This window comes from Littorina saxatilis, linkage group LG16, assembly GCF_037325665.1.
Source record: "Littorina saxatilis isolate snail1 linkage group LG16, US_GU_Lsax_2.0, whole genome shotgun sequence".
In the NCBI taxonomy this organism is placed as follows: domain Eukaryota; kingdom Metazoa; phylum Mollusca; class Gastropoda; order Littorinimorpha; family Littorinidae; genus Littorina; species Littorina saxatilis.
In genome coordinates this window covers 5273669-5290268 of record NC_090260.1, presented here as the reverse complement: position 1 = coordinate 5290268, position 16600 = coordinate 5273669, and the positions used below count along the sequence as shown (strand labels likewise).

Here is a 16600-nt window from a genome sequence, read left to right as displayed (position 1 = left end):
TACCCTGAAGAGTGATGCACGAGCATTTCAGACGCTTGCCTCTGAAAAAAGAAGTTCTCAGCCAAATTACGAACTCAAACTGGTACGTTTTACATATAAATGTGTTAGTTGGTATCTTTTGATTATCACAAAACAATTTGCGACTGCTTTGGCCGAGGATGCTGGTGACAGTATCATTATTATGAACCCTACCCTAAATCCAGGAAAGACGTCGTCCAAAATGTAGGTAAGTTTTGATTAAAAATAAATTCACACAAGACTAGTATTGTTATTTGGCTTCAATGGATATATTTTCGTCAAGTATGATGTCTTTAAATAATATCTGTAAAATATGAATGGATTTGAACCATATACTATGTCACTATGACCTTCCAATCTTCCTAACCCCCAGCCCAGTAAAGCGTGCGAGACGTTTCCTGAACAAATGTCGCTTTGTGGTGCGAGTTCAGTGTGACATGATTAGTTTCCAGAACCCCATTTCTGACTTTCGAAGTTTATCTACATACATTTAGCAATGCACGAGCAAAATATGACAACTTAATGGTGCCTTTTGGTTTAATGCTATGGTAAAATTGCTAGTGATAGTGTTTACAGCTTGAAACAAAACATAACAGATGGGAATAGTCTTCCTCAATCTGGTTCAGAGCATAATGTATTTCTATTTTCAGAGGTAGCATTATTTCTGATAAGAGCTAGAGCCAATATAATGATGCTGAATATTTGAAAAATGAACTTTGTGACTCATCTGAGTAGCAAGAGAGCCTTCGTGATCGTCAGCGTAAGGCTGGCTGTCTTCAAGGCAATTCCTAGATGAACAACTTAACACTGCGTTCGATTATTCGCCCGTTTCTTAAGCTAGAGCTTTGAAACTTTACACGCGTCTAGGGCTACATGAACGCTTTACAATACATACAATATAGTTGACTCTCGCGTTATTTAAAGGTCACAACAAGGTCATTACCAGGCAAAAACGAGGGAAAACCGACGGAAAGTAACATTTTCTGCAAGAAAAAGATTTCAAATTCAATTGTTTCCTGGGATTAACGCATCTCTAGACATGACAATCATCCGATTATCAGACATCAATTGTGGAGGTCACGACAAGGTCATTACCAGGCAAAAACGAGGGAAAACCGAGGGAAAATACCATTTTCTGCAACTTGTGTGAAAGTAAAAGCTTTCAAACTCCATCTTCTTCTGGTATTGGCGCATCTCTAGGCATGACAATCATCTGATTAACAGTCCTCAATTGTCAAGGTCACAACCAGGTCATTACCAGATAGAACCGAGAGAAAACCGAGGGAAAATACCATTTTCTATAACTTTTTTGTAAGTAAGAGCTTATAAACTCCATCTTCTTCTGGGATTAGCGCTGATTTCAATGACCCTGAAGTCCGAGGAAAGTTTTCTTGACCCATCACTGCTGTGCAGAGCTCACTCTTTAGCTGGGCTGGCCTGGCAGCGTGAGATTGCCTGGCAGTAGGCCCGCTATAAATAAAACACTTGCTCCACTGCTGTCTGCTAGTGCTGGCTGCTACAGCCAGAAAGTAGGGTAGTGTGTATTTTGACTAAGCACACACAACTGACACGATCAAATAGACTCGGGCAACCCATGGCATAATAGGGGATACATTCAGCTTTAAAATGATACCAAGCATGACAAGGTCGAGAGTACATGCAAAGAGTGTGTGGTGTATCAAAGAGACAGAATACAAACAGACACATTCCTGTCCCAGCACAATCTCTTCCAATCTCCACTCCATTCACACCCCAATTACTCAAGCTGTCCATTTCCCACAAGCAATGTTAGGAATGCAGTGTGAAGTACAGCATGCCAGCATGCAGAATCACTCACCACCAGTCTTGTTACCAGGTCCTATTCGCTGGCAGGAAGGGGTTAATTACTCCACTGTGGGGGGGGGGGGGGGCGCGCGCCAGGCAAGATAGCAGCTAACGGTACTCCTGTTGCTTGTGTAAACACTTAGAGAGAGAGGGTTCTCACATTCACTGTTTGTGTCAAAAGAACTCTGGTTATTCTATTAGTCAGTCACTGAGTCAGTTGCTGACAGTGAATTCTTTAAAACTGTATCACAGAAGCAGGCTGAGATCTTTTTCAGTACATAGTATTCAGACTTGTTTCACAAAAAAAGACACTTCTCAAAGAAGGAAATAAAACACCTTTCTGTTGTCTTTGAAGGAACATACACACTTCTACAAAATCACAACCATGAAGAGACACGGTAATTTAGGCCAGTTTATATAGGTTAATTTGCATTACTTTGGACTTGACACTGCTGTTCTAAGGAGGGGAGAGACAATGGTTAGCTGTTCCTTCATGAGCACTCTGATCTTGTCTTCATCATTGTTTATTCCCAGAACTCGGCCCTTGAGAGTGTTAACAAAGGAATGTGTTTCCTGATAGGCATTATCAAGCGAAATTTTCGAGGGAACATGTGAACCTTTTAATTTCATCACCCTGCAAAAACATTTGTTGCACAATGTTTGAGAATGAATGTCACTGTTGTCAAGCATGATGTTTATTCCATGATAGCTGTCAAGTTCTACGGTGGCATACCTACACAATTTCACTAGAGTGTCATATTTCTTTTTTGATCTTTCTCCACATACACGACAAAGAGAATGTAGTCTCTCCAAGTGTGCTTCTTTTGTATGAAGAGTTTCCATCACGAAGTGTGCTGAACTTAAACAACTAAAAAATCCACACCCATTTTTCAAGTCCCTTTGCCAGTCAGAAAATGAACACACACATGCACAAATCACAGTTTGTCCTTAAAGAAACTATTTTTTTCCAAAGTTAAGTCCTACACATCACTGCTCATGACAGTTCAAAATACAGACCTACAATCAGGTACCACAAAACACAGTAGGAATAGTATGTTAGAACCCATGTAACAGCATCAAAACTGTCAACAACACATCTACCACTGTGAATAAAACTCAGAACCCTGCTCTCTTTCAACAATAAAAACTCCATTTAGAATACTGGTAACTAAAAACATTTTTGCTCTGGTGCATACTCTAAAGTTTCAATTCACTAACACAGTTAATCCTGGGAAACCAAAAAGGTCCAAGTACTTGCAATAGATCACTGAAAATTGTAAACATCCAGGGTTTTTAATAGGGGCCAAAGAAGGGCCAGCCTGCTGGTGCCAACAGCTGCCACTGACTGACGCCTTCCCTGTGGGAGTGGAATGTCTGGCAGCAGGGGGTATCTGGTAGCAGCTGGCGAGCAGCTAAAGGGGAGGATTTTGCCTGTGCTGCACAGCAGTGCCATGCCTACTTTGAAGGTCATGACAAGGTCAAATTTACACGTTTTCTATTTGGGAATATCTTTTACGGTCAAATAAAATACTTTCTGGACGTCAGCTATTTTCGAAGCTAAAGCTTAATTACAACTTTACACACGTCTTGGGATTTATGAGACATAACGCAAATATTGTTGACTCTCGTAATATTTAAAGGTCACACAACAAGGTCATCACCAGGTAAAACTGAAGAAAAACCGAGGGAAAGTACCATTTTCTGCAACTGTTTGTAAGAATGAACTTTCAAATTCAATTGTTTCCTGGGATTAGCGCATCTCTAGACATGACAATCATCTGATTAACAGTCATGAATTGTGGAGGTCACGACAAGGTCATTACCGGGGAAACCCGAGGGAAAATACCATTTTCTGCAACTTGTGTGTAAGTAAAAGCTTTCAAACTCCATCTTCTTCTGGTATTGGCGCATCTCTAGACATGACAATCATCTGATTAACAGTCCTCAATTTTCAAGGTCACAACAAGGTCATTACCAGATAAAACCGATGAAAACCCGAGGGAAAATACCATTTTCTGCAACTTTTTTGTAAGTAAGAGCTTATAAACTCCATCTTCTTCTAGGATTAGCGCTGATTTCAATGACCCTGAAGTCTTTGGAAAGTTTTCTTGACCCATGCAATGTTTGAAGGTCATGACAAGGATGGGATTTTACACACGTCTAGGGCATTATGAGACATGAAACAAATATTGTTGACTCTCGTAATATTTAAAGGTCACACAACAAGGTCATTACTGGGTAAAACGACGGAAAATATATCAACTTTATGACTCGTCTGAGTGCCAGGACAGCCGGTGTGATCCTCAGAGTCAGGCTTGCAGACCGCAAGGCTATCGGTAGATGAACACCTTAACATTGACTTTTTCTTCTCTCTCCCCTTCTCTTCTACCCCTATTACATCCAGCCCCGCCCACCCCCTAGAGCCCCTGTGGGCGAAGGAAGATGTCATGAATCTGCCTCAACAGCTTTAGCTTAGAAAATAGCCGAACACAAATAGAAAACGTGTAAATTTGACCTTGTCATGACCTTCAAACTAGGCATGGGCCAAGAAAACTTTCCTCGGACTTCAGGGTCATAGAAATCAGCGCTAATCCCAGAAGAAGATGGAGTTTATAAGCTCTTACTTACAAAAAAGTTGTAGAAAATGGTATTTTTTCTCGGTTTTCTCTCGGTTCTATCTGGTAATGACCTGGTTGTGACCTTGAAAATTGAGGACTGTTAATCAGATGATTGTCATGCCTAGAGATGCGCCAATACCAGAAGAAGATGGAGTTTGAAAGCTTTTACTTTCACACAAGTTGCAGAAAATGGTATTTTCCCTCGGTTTTCCCTCGTTTTTGCCTGGTAATGACCTTGTCGTGACCTCCACAATTGATGTCTGATAATCGGATGATTGTCATGTCTAGAGATGCGTTAATCCCCCAAAATAATTGAATTTGAAAGCTTTTTCTAACAAACAGTTGCAGAAAATGGTACTTTCCGTCGGTTTTCCCTCGTTTTTGCCTGGTAATGACCTTGTTGTGACCTTTAAATAACGCGAGAGTCAACTATATTGTATGTATTGTAAAGCGTTCATGTAGCCCTAGACGCGTGTAAAGTTTCAAAGCTCTAGCTTAAGAAACGGGCGAATAATCGAACGCAGTGTTAAGTTGTTCATTTAGGAATTGCCTTGAAGACAGCCAGCCTTACGCTGACGATCACGAAGGCTCTTCTGCTACTCAGATGAGTCACAAAGCTCATTTTTCAAATATTCAGCATCATTATATTGGCTCTAGCTCTTATCAGAAATAATGCTACCTCTGAAAATAGAAATACATTATGCTCTGAACCAGATTGAGGAAGACTACTCCCCTCTGTTATGTTTTGTTTCAAGCTGTAAACACTATCACTAGGATTTTTTACCATAGCATTAAACAAAAAGGCACCATTAAGTTGTCATATTTTGCTCGTGCATTGCTAAATGTATGTAGATAAACTTCGAAAGTCAGAAATGGGGTTCTGGAAACTAATCAGGTCACACTGAACTCGCACGACAAAGCGACATTTGTTAAGGAAACGTCTCGCACGCTTTACTGGGCTGGGGGTTAGGAAGATTGGAAGGTCATAGTGACATAGTATATGGTTCAAATCCATTCATATTTTACAGATATTATGTAAAGACATCATACTTGACGAAAATATATCCATTGAAGCCTAACAACAATACCAGTCTTGTGTGAATTTATTTTTAATCAAAACTTACCTACATTTTGGACGACGTCTTTCCTGGATTTAGGGTAGGGTTCATAATAATGATACTGTCACCAGCATCCTCGGCCAAAGCAGTCGCAAATTGTTTTGTGATAATCAAAAGATACCAACTAACACATTTATATGTAAAACGTACCAGTTTGAGTTCGTAATTTGGCTGAGAACTTCTTTTTTCAGAGGCAAGCGTCTGAAATGCTCGTGCATCACTCTTCAGGGTATAGTTGAATTTTGACTGAAAAGAGAAAGTGCGCCCTTGAATATTTCTTGTTAACATCGATTTTTATGTTCGGCAGGCCCCAAGCTTTCAAAAAATACCCATTTGGTTGAGTCCGCTTTTGGGTGCACGGTCAGCCCTCCGCCGTGACGGAGTATAAGGGTTGAAGAAGTCTGCATGCAATTAAGGTAAACAAAAAATAAAAAAATAAATAATGAAAACAATAATCTATGTGTTTTTATATTTAGTCAAGTTTTGACTAAAAATGTTAACATCGAGGGGGAATCGAAACGAGGGTCGTGGTGTATGTGCGTGTGTGTGTGTGTGTGTGTGTGTGTGTGTGTGTGTGTGTGTGTCTGTGTGTGTGTGTGTGTGTGTGTGTGTGTGTGTGTGTGTGTAGAGCGATTCAGACTACTGGACCAATCTTTATGAAATTTGACATGAGAGTTCCTGGGTATGAAATCCCCGAATGTTTTTTTTCATTTTTTTGATAAATGTCTTTGATGACGTCATATCTGGCTTTTTGTGAAAGTTGAGGCGGCACTGTCACGCCCTCATTTTTCAACCAAATTGGTTGAAATTTTGGTCAAGTAATCTTCGACAAAGCCCGGACTTCGGTATTGCATTTCAGCTTGGTGGCTTAAAAAATAATTAATGACTTTGGTCATTACAAATCTGAAAATTGTAAAAAAAATTAAAAATTTATAAAACGATCCAAATTTACGTTCATCTCATTCTCCATCATTTGCTGATTCCAAAAACATATAAATATGTTATATTCGGATTAAAAACAAGCTCTGAAAATTAAATATATAAAAATTATTATCAAAATTAAATTGTCCAAATCAATTTAAAAACACTTTCATCTTATTCCTTGTCGGTTCATGATTCCAAAAACATATAGATATGATATGTTTGGATTAAAAACACGCTCAGAAAGTTAAAACAAAGAGAGGTACAGAAAAGCGTGCTATCCTTCTTAGCGCAACTACTCCCCCGCTCTTCTTGTCAATTTCACTGGCTTTGCCATGAGCGGTGGACTGACGATGCTACGAGTATACGGTCTTGCTGAAAAATGGCATTGCGTTCAGTTTCATTCTGTGAGTTCGACAGCTACTTGACTAAATATTGTATTTTCGCCTTACGCGACTTGTTTGTATTTGTGAATGTCCAGGTCACAATTCTTGACGTATTTAGAAGAATATTCCATTTTAATATATTAATTTTAATTGACGATAAAGTGTTGTTATTGTCATCAATCAAGCAGGTAACCAGATCACCTTTCAATCAAGCAGGTAACCAGATCACCTTTCAATCTTGCAATCAACCAAATAAACAGAATTACTGCCTTCCATAAAATTGTTACATTTACTTGAATTTACATGTTGCATGTCTTAGACTTGATGCTCTCTCCCTATGTGCGTTCGTCCTAGTCTCTCCTTGTGGTTGTTAGTACTTTCGTCCTAGTCTCTCCTTGTGGTTGTTAGTACTTTCTTCCTAGTCTCTCCTTGTGGTTGTTAGTACTTTCGTCCTAGTCTCTCCTTGTGGTTGTTAGTACTTTCGTCCTAGTCTCTCCTTGTGGTTGTTAGTACTTTCGTCCTAGTCTCTCCTTGTGGTTGTTAGTACTTTCGTCCTTGTCTCTCCTTGTGGTTGTTAGTACTTTCGTCCTAGTCTCTCCTTGTGGTTGTTAGTACTTTCGTCCTAGTCTCTCCTTGTGGTTGTCAGTACTTTCGTCCTTGTCTCTCCTTGTGGTTGTTAGTACTTTCGTCCTAGTCTCTCCTTGTGGTTGTTAGTACTATCGTCCTTGTCTCTCCTTGTGGTTGTTAGTACTTTCTTCCTAGTCTCTCCTTGTGGTTGTTAGTACTTTCGTCCTAGTCTCTCCTTGTGGTTGTTAGTACTTTCGTCCTAGTCTCTCCTTGTGGTTGTTAGTACTTTCGTCCTAGTCTCTCCTTGTGGTTGTCAGTACTTTCGTCCTAGTCTCTCCTTGTGGTTGTCAGTACTTTCGTCCCAGTCTCTCCTTGTGGTTGTTAGTACTTTCGTCCCAGTCTCTCCTTGTGGTTGTTAGTACTTTCGTCCCAGTCTCTCCTTGTGGTTGTTAGTACTTTCGTCCCAGTCTCTCCTTGTGGTTGTTAGTACTTTCTCCCCCCTCCCCCTCCCCTCCCCTTTCTTTGTTTCTCTTCTGTAGATTCTTTTGTTCCTATTTAGCTCCCCACCCCCATTCTTTCAATTTGTTCTTCTGGTTTATTGTTGTTAGGCCAACAAAAAAATAGGTCTGTTTACGGTAACCCGACCGACCCTAGTTTTTTCGCGCGACCCTAGACTTTTTTTTGGCATTTGGGGGAGAAAAAAAAAAAAAATCTTGTTTTTTTGGCAAAATAACGTAAAAAAATGGTTTTTGGGAAAAAAAAAAACAAAAAAAAAAACAATCCCGACCTACCGACCCTATTTTTTTGGCCTATGTTACCGTAAACAGACCTTTTTTTTTTTGGCCTTATGTCCACCATTACGAACATGTGTCTAATTTAGTATTGTTCTGGTCACGTGATATAAGCATGTGCTTGAGTGCGTGTCCTAGCTGTGTGTTTTGAACTGTTCATGCCAAGACATTCTGAATAAAATTGTGTTTAAACCAAACAGTCAAGCAAGGTAAGGCGGTCATTAATTTAGACCCAAGTCGATTCCGCGAAAACTTCAGCAAGTTGGAAGTGGGCTGGCTGGGGATATAAACACAAGATGTTGGCGGGAAAACAAGGTTTAGTCAGCCATGCTTACAACGTAGCGTGTGTGTTAAGCCTGTACTTAATTAGGCCAAGTCGACAACTCGAAGTAAAAAGACTTCGAGAAGTTTTCAAGAAGTCGACTTCGGGCTATTTAAGGACCGCCTTTACATGAAGTGTTTCCAAGGATTGGTCAGTCATCATTACGTCCGTACTATACTGACTGCAGTTGCTTCCCTTCGCCGTCAGCACGAAACATGTCAGCTGGTAAGCATGACAAACTGTGTGTGTGTGTGTAGGGGGGGGGGGGGGGTCTAATTAGAGCTGTATATTTCTCTCCAACGTGAACGCAACACACTTACCGGGAGAATATCCCGTGGCCCCACCAGGGCTTCCCACATCTTGACCGGTACTAGGCTTCCGTGTCGTCCCTGACTCTTTGGAAGTCGTTCTGGACGAAATGGGCGTAGGCGTGCTTCTCTGAGCACTGGGGGTGCTTTTCTGTCCGGTGGGCGTGGTTTGAGACACGCCAGGCGGCAGTTTGGATGCGGAGGCCGGTGTGGGAGATGTCTTGCTGACCGCTGTGGGCGTGGTTGTGGTGACGCTTGGCGTGGTGCTGGTCAGAGCCAGGTCACTCTCGTGCACGTACTCTCGGACACTGTCCGGCAACACCACCATATTGGTGACGGATGTCTGAACACAACAACATTACATATAATTAAACTAACACGACACAAAACAAAAACAACAACGACAAAATCAAAAAAGAAAAAAAACCGATACAAAAATAAAAATAATATAAATAAAAAGCAAAAACAAGTTTTATGTCAGTTTTGCTTGTTTTTTTAGAGCAGCCAAGACTAAATTTTTCACACATACTTTCGTATAGAGAAGAGAAAATATATATAATTTGATCAACAGTACTAACTCTACGGACAGCAGCAGTCAAATCACACAGGGAAAAACAGAAACAGTAAAACCATTAAATATAACCAGAAGTAAATTAAGATTACATTTAAAGGCACTCTCCTGCCAGCTTACTTTAGATCGTGTGAACACGCAAGCACAAGACCAAGTGCGCACGGAAAAGATCCTGTAATCCATGTCAGAGTTCGGTGGGTTTTAGAAACACAAAAATACCAAGCATGCATCCTTCAAAAGCGGCGTATGGCTGTTGTTTGATTTTACACGTAATCTATTTTTATGCACGGTTAGCAACACACACAAAAACAAAAACAAAGCAAATGGCATCGTCTGTCGACCAGTCACAGAAACAAATCTGGCGAGGCATGCGTGTACTTTATACACGTGGAAGAAACCGGAACCATGCGTCTTTGTTATTGCCGTTATTGCTGAAGCTCGTATTGTTCATGATCCACTAACTTCGACCATTATTTTTTAATAATCACTGAGACTCGGCATGTAACCTCTACATCTCTTGCATACCTGGCCATCAGGTCCGAAGCCCCCGATGATGAAGCTGTTGTTTCTGATAACCTGCAGCAAGGCGTTGGCCGAGTTGTCCAGTTCTGGCTGCGCTTGGACCTTGCTGACGTCACCGGAAATGGGCGCTTTGTCCAGCAAGGATACCCGGATGTGGATATTGTCCAGGAACACAACCTGCACGAGGAAACGACATTCACATCTTTTGTTCTCTTCATTTGTTACTAGGCGCCGATCATCCTTCTTCATTGGTCTTTTTACATTGAGTAAAGTTATGAGTAAATGTTTTAACATTGACTGAAAATCAAGATGAGGGTGGGGCGTATGTGTGGATGTGTGGATGTGTGTGTGTATCTGTGTGTGTGTGTGTGTGTGTGTTTGTGTGTGTGTGTGTGTGTGTGTGTGTGTGTGTGTGTTTGTGTGAATGTGTGTGTGTGTGTGTGTATGTGTGTGTGTGTGTGTGTGTGTGTGTGTTTGTGTGTGTGTGTGTGTGTGTGTTTGTGTGTGTGTGTGTGTGTGTGTGTGTGTGTGTGTGTGTTTGTGTGTGTGTGTGTGTGTGTGTGTGTGTGTGTGTGTTTGTGTGTGTGTGTGTGTGTGTGTGTGTGTGTGTGTATGTGTGTGTGTGTGTGTGTGTGTGTGTGTGTGTGTGTGTGTGTGTGTTTATCAAGACTTGCTTTTTTCACGCGGAGAGAATTGCATCAACGGCTTACCTGGATGTCAGCGATGCGAAGAGCAGACAACTCCGTGACGTAGACCAGAGAGGCCAGGACCGACAACTTGAACTCCCGTAAGTTGCGCTTGACGTTGGCCAGGAAATCGTCTGCAACATGTCTGGACTTTAGGAACACAAACATAAATCTTGTTGTTATTGCTTATCTTGTCATACATATTGTTGTTATTGCTTATCTTGTCATACATCTTGTTGTTATTGCTTATCTTGTCATACATATTGTTGTTATTGCTTATCTTGTCATACATATTGTTGTTATTGCTTATCTTGTCATACATATTGTTGTTATTGCTTATCTTGTCATACATATTGTTGTTATTGCTTATCTTGTCATACATATTGTTGTTATTGCTTATCTTGTCATACATATTGTTGTTATTGCTTATCTTGTCATACATATTGTTGTTATTGCTTATCTTGTCATACATATTGTTGTTATTGCTTATCTTGTCATACATATTGTTGTTATTGCTTATCTTGTCATACATATTGTTGTTATTGCTTATCTTGTCACAAATATTGTTGTTATTGCTTATCTTGTCATACATCTTGTTGTTATTGCTTATCTTGTCATACATCTTGTTGTTATTGCTTATCTTGTCATACATCTTGTTGTTATTGCTTATCTTGTCACAAATATTGTTGTTATTGCTTATCTTGTCATACATCTTGTTGTTATTGCTTATCTTGTCATACATCTTGTTGTTATTGCTTATCTTGTCATACATCTTGTTGTTATTGCTTATCTTGTCATACATCTTGTTGTTATTGCTTATCTTGTCATACATCTTGTTGTTATTGCTTATCTTGTCATAAATCTTGTTGTTATTGCTTATCTTGTCATAAATCTTGTTGTTATTGCTTATCTTGTCATAACTGTACATCACTGTAAATACACAGCCTCAAGGAACAGAGAAGCTCGAGTTCACATGACGCGACTTACTGCAAATGATTGAATGAAAATGACGTTACTGTCTTGAGGTGGCAAGGTGAAAATGACGTGACGTGACTGCAGATAGCGAAGTCCAAATGACGTGACGCAATCAAATGTTAACGTCCAAATGACGTAACTTACGGGACATGGCAAAGTCAGAATGACGTAATTTACTTAATATGATAAAATCAGAAAGACGTGACTTACTATAGATGCCAAAGTCAAAATGACGTAACTCATTGAAGATTGCAAAGTCAAAATGACGTGATCTCACTAAAGATGGCAAAGTCAGAATGACGTGATTTCCTGTAGATGGCTAAAAAAAAGACTTACTGGAGATGTCAAATTCAAAATGACGTGATGTACTGGAGATGGTAAAGTCAGAATGACGTGAACTACTGCAGATAGCAAAGCCAAAATGACATGACGTACTGGATATGACACATTTAAAATGACGTGACTTTCTTAAGACGGCAAAGTCAAAGTCAAAATGACGTGACTTTATTCAAATAGGGGAAAGTCACTAAACCTGGAACAGTTAAGGAGAAACAGCCGTACCAGACAAAACAAATGGATATTGCAAAGCGTTCTTTATATTGTCACATACTAGACTCTATCAGTAAATAAACGAACCACAACAAATAAAATAAAAGTCACGCAACTCATCAGACTGATCATAATACAAATGTCTGCATTTGTTCAAGGTTGGACGCATGGGTGTGTAAAGTGGAACACTGTGTTGTCAAACTCGGAACACATACAAACACACCCTGACTCTCTTTCTAGCTCTGTCTGTGTCTCACACACACACATATACACCCACACACTCTCATTCAGTTGTTTGTTGTATGTTTGTTTGTTGTATGTTTACCAGGGTTTGCTAGTGTGTGATAGGGTTCGTGTCCGTCTCAAGATGTTAGTTTCTTTGTTAGTCCTGTGTTGACAACTCTTCGACAAGCGCTTAGAACTGTACCCACGGAATACGCGCTATATAAGCTTCATATTGATTGATTGATTCACACACAAGCAAGCACACTTTGCCACACACACAAGATAAATAAATACGTCATAACATTTTGATTAAGCCAATTTGTGTAAATGTCTTTTTTTCAACATCATATTTTGATTTTTACCAAGGAAATAACAAATCGGATAACAATTTAAACCTTAAATGTAAAACAAAAAGATAAATAAGGGCTAGGTTTAAAAAGGACTGAAAAGCAAAACCTTAAAAAAAAGGAAAAAATAGGCCAAGAACCGATTTTGCAGACAATGTCCTTTGTCTTCTACTGTCAGCGCAGTCATCGTGTGATTACTGTGTGCACTTCTGGCTCTATAACATATCCTCAGGGGAGTTGGTGCCACACATGAAGCAGTACCACGAAATTTCGCAGCTTCATTTGTACCCCTCTTCTGTTGAAAAATGGATATAAAAGGGCTACCTGCCCAATTGACTAAATGTAAAAATCATTACGCATAAAGTCTCAAAGCAAATAACTAAGAACAGATTTAAGAACTGATTTTGCACACACACAAAAATTGCTAAGTACAGATTTCGAAGTCCTTTTGTCCGCTGCTGTCAGCGCAGTCCTCGTGTGCCCACTGTGTGCACCTCTGGCACTGTATCATGTTCTCAGGGGAGTTGGTGCCACACTTGAAGCAGCACCAAGTGCTTTCCCCCGGGATAGAACGCATCGTCGAGAATGTTCTCCTTTTTTCCCTCTGATCAGAAGATATTCCCCTCTTGTTTCTCTGAGCAGAACATTGTGTAGCTTCATTCTTTCCTCTTTTCTGTTGACCTGCACGCCTTTTTGCAAGTGAAATCTCCAGCTTTTGCTTGGAAGGAGAACATTGGGTTTTTCGTGATGATCTCTTCGACGAGCTTGTGGTTGTGCGTTGCAGGACATCAGCAGCAGGTAAGCTTACATGTGCTGCTGACACCAAGCAATCATAACGCAAACCCATATCTCCGTTTTTCACTGCCGACAAAGCGCAGCCCATTTCTTCTGGTAACCACCGCCGTTCGGGTCTCACAATACTGTCAAACAAATCAATGAATCATTCAATAAAACTTATAGAAAGGAAAAACAAAACAAAACTGAAAAGAGAATTGAATACGTGAATAAAACAGCAGTGTTCTGTTTATTGTTTGATGAGGGTAAGATGGAACAGAATGCGGCAAAGCTGGAACACTGTTCCATGTTTGCCTCTCTTATGACTGTGTTCCATCATTGCCGCATGGCACCTGCATGGATTTCGCGTTTTTCTGTTGGATACACGTGACGTTTCAAATCTTTTTTTTCCGTTCAAGTTATTGCAAATCTATGAAGGTTTATCACAGCAATCAACATTTTACGTGAACGTATGTAGATAAAGAGTAATAATACGAATTGTAGACGGTAGAAATAAGAAGAAGAAGGAAGAAAAGTTTAAAAAACGTACCATTTTTTTGTTTTGCCGCGGTAGTCATTTTTTTTGCTGGAACAATATCAAGGAATGTCACTGGACATTTCTGCAAAACAATTGTCTATGAATTGTTCCCCGTTGATCGCATATTGAGGTGTTCCAAGTTGGCCGACTGTTCCGGGATTGGCGACTTTCCCTTAGCTTAGTCGAAATGATCCAAATTACCGGAGATGGCAACGTCAGAATGACGTGACCTAGTTCAAATGTCAAAGTCAGAATGACGTGACTTACTGCATATTGCAAAGTCAGAATGAGGTGACTTACTGGAGATGGCAAAGTCAGAATGAGGTGACTTACTGGAGATGGCAAAGTCAGAATGAGGTGACTTACTGGAGATGGCAAAGTCAAAGTTGCGCCTCCCCCTGTGTAGGAAGCAGGGCGACACGTCAAAAGCCAGCACGTCAGGTCGCGACTTGAAGAAATGGAAAAAGTTGTAGTCGTACTCTTCCCCGGCCAACTCTAGGTGCATCTGCACCGGTGTGCCGCCACTCAGCAGCGCCTGCTGGTCCAGTGTTGACGTCCAGTTGTCCTGTAATATAGGTACGCTTGTACTTGCATTGACAAGATTATGATGGCGACAGATCCACATCGACTGTTTCTGTAATCAAATGATGAATTTAACCGACTGCTTATTGTGGACTGCTTGTCTTCGCAAGGAAGGAATATTCTTCACTTTTTCGCAACGTACTCGAAAGTATCGCAAGCCATTCGTAATCATCGTAAAGGTATTCGTAGCTCTCGCAATGCATTCCCAATGATCGGTACACATTCGCAAGCACTCGCATCCGTTCGTAAGACATTCGCAAGAAATGTGTATCTGAACATGTTGTATTCATAAAAAAAAACAGAGACGAATGGACAGGAAAAATATTGACCATTCGAAGCCCTACGAATCCTTGCGAATGTCTTACGAATGATTGCGAGTGCTTGCGAATGTCTACCGATCATTGCGAATGCCTTGCGAGCGTTACAAACACATTGCGATGATTACGAATGTCTTGCGAATACTTGCAAAAAAAGTTAAGAATATGATGTCCTTGCGAATATTAGGGACATGTTGGTGTGTTCGAAACAAGAGACGAATGGTGGCAAATGGTAAAGAACATTTACGAATGTCTTGCGACGATGTCCCGATCATTGCGAACTATTGGAAAATTCTATTCGCAAGGGCAATTCGGCACAGTGTAAGAGTAGCATAACGGACATGATCTTAGCCACATCTCAGAGGAAAATCGTAAAACGATCGGTAGCTCTAGAAAGATGATGGCAACATTTTGCGCGATTGCCAACGCCCATCGACACCCCTGGCGCAGGTATCTGCTACGGGCGCTCCGTGGGGCAGAGAGTACCGTAGTGATAGTCAAGGTTTGCGTAAGTTGCGCAACCGAGACAAAGCTCACAGCCTTCTGGCCACAAGCCGTAAAACTAGGCGATTTAACGGTCTGCATGTGGTAAGCTGATTTGATAACGATCTTCTCCTCGCTTGCGGTGTATTGCGCAATGCCAGATGTGGCTTACGGTTACGTTAGTGTTAACCACGAGTGACTTAAGGTCTGTTTAGATGAACGCACCGACATGAAGGACCACTCCAGTTAACGTTAACCACGAGTGACTTAAGGTCTGTTTAGATGAACGCACCGACCTGAAGGACCACTCCAGTTAATGTTAACCACGAGTGACTTAAGGTCTGTTTAGATGAACGCACCGACCTGAAGGACCACTCCAGTTAACGTTAACCACGAGTAACTTAAGGTCTGTTTAGATGAACGCACCGACCTGAAGGACCACTCCAGTTAACGTTAACCACGAGTGACTTAAGGTCTGTTTAGATGAACGCACCGACATGAAGGACCACTCCAGTTAACGTTAACCACGAGTGACTTAAGGTCTGTTTAGATGAACGTACCGCCCTGAAGGACCACTCCAGTTAACGTTAACCACGAGTAACTTAAGGTCTGTTTAGATGAACGCACCGACATGAAGGACCACTCCAGTTAACGTTAACCACGAGTGACTTAAGGTCTGTTTAGATGAACGTACCGCCATGAAGGACCACTCCAGTTAACGTTAACCACGAGTGATTTAAGGTCTGTATGCGCCGAAATGGCTGCGATCTGCTGGCCGATGTTAATGCGTGATGTATTATATTGTGTAAAAAAAATTCCGTCTCACACGGCATAAATAAATCCCTGCGCCTTGAATATGTGCGCGATATAAATTGCATAAAAAAAAACAAATAATAAAAAAAAAAATCCCTGCGCTTAGAATTGTACATACGGAATACGCGCAATATAAGCCTCATATTGATTAATTGATTGATTGATTGTTTAGATGTACGTACCGCCATGAAGGACCACTCCAGTTAACGTTAACCACGAGTGACTTAAGGTCTGTGTAGATGAACGTACCGCCATGAAGGACCACTCCAGTTAATGTTAACCACGAGTGACTTAAGGTCTGTTTAGATGAACGTACCGCCATGAAGGACCACTCCAGTTAATGTT

The 16600-nt window shown here is 40.8% G+C and overlaps 2 protein-coding genes across 4 annotated transcripts in view; one reads left to right on the top strand and one right to left on the bottom strand.

Annotated features, from left to right (window-relative positions):
* Positions 1 to 16600, top strand: part of LOC138950247 (uncharacterized) — a 796434-nt gene that overhangs the window by 433094 nt on the left and 346740 nt on the right. The window lies entirely within an intron of this gene.
* Positions 8842 to 16600, bottom strand: part of LOC138951294 (uncharacterized) — a 31426-nt gene continuing 23667 nt past the window's right edge. The window contains exons 7-10 of the mRNA XM_070322923.1: positions 14427 to 14625; positions 10677 to 10786; positions 9970 to 10143; positions 8842 to 9216 (exon numbers count right to left, since the gene is read on the bottom strand). Coding sequence (XP_070179024.1) covers positions 8842 to 9216; positions 9970 to 10143; positions 10677 to 10786; positions 14427 to 14625 — 858 coding nt within the window. The remainder of the gene's footprint in view (positions 9217 to 9969; positions 10144 to 10676; positions 10787 to 14426; positions 14626 to 16600) is intronic.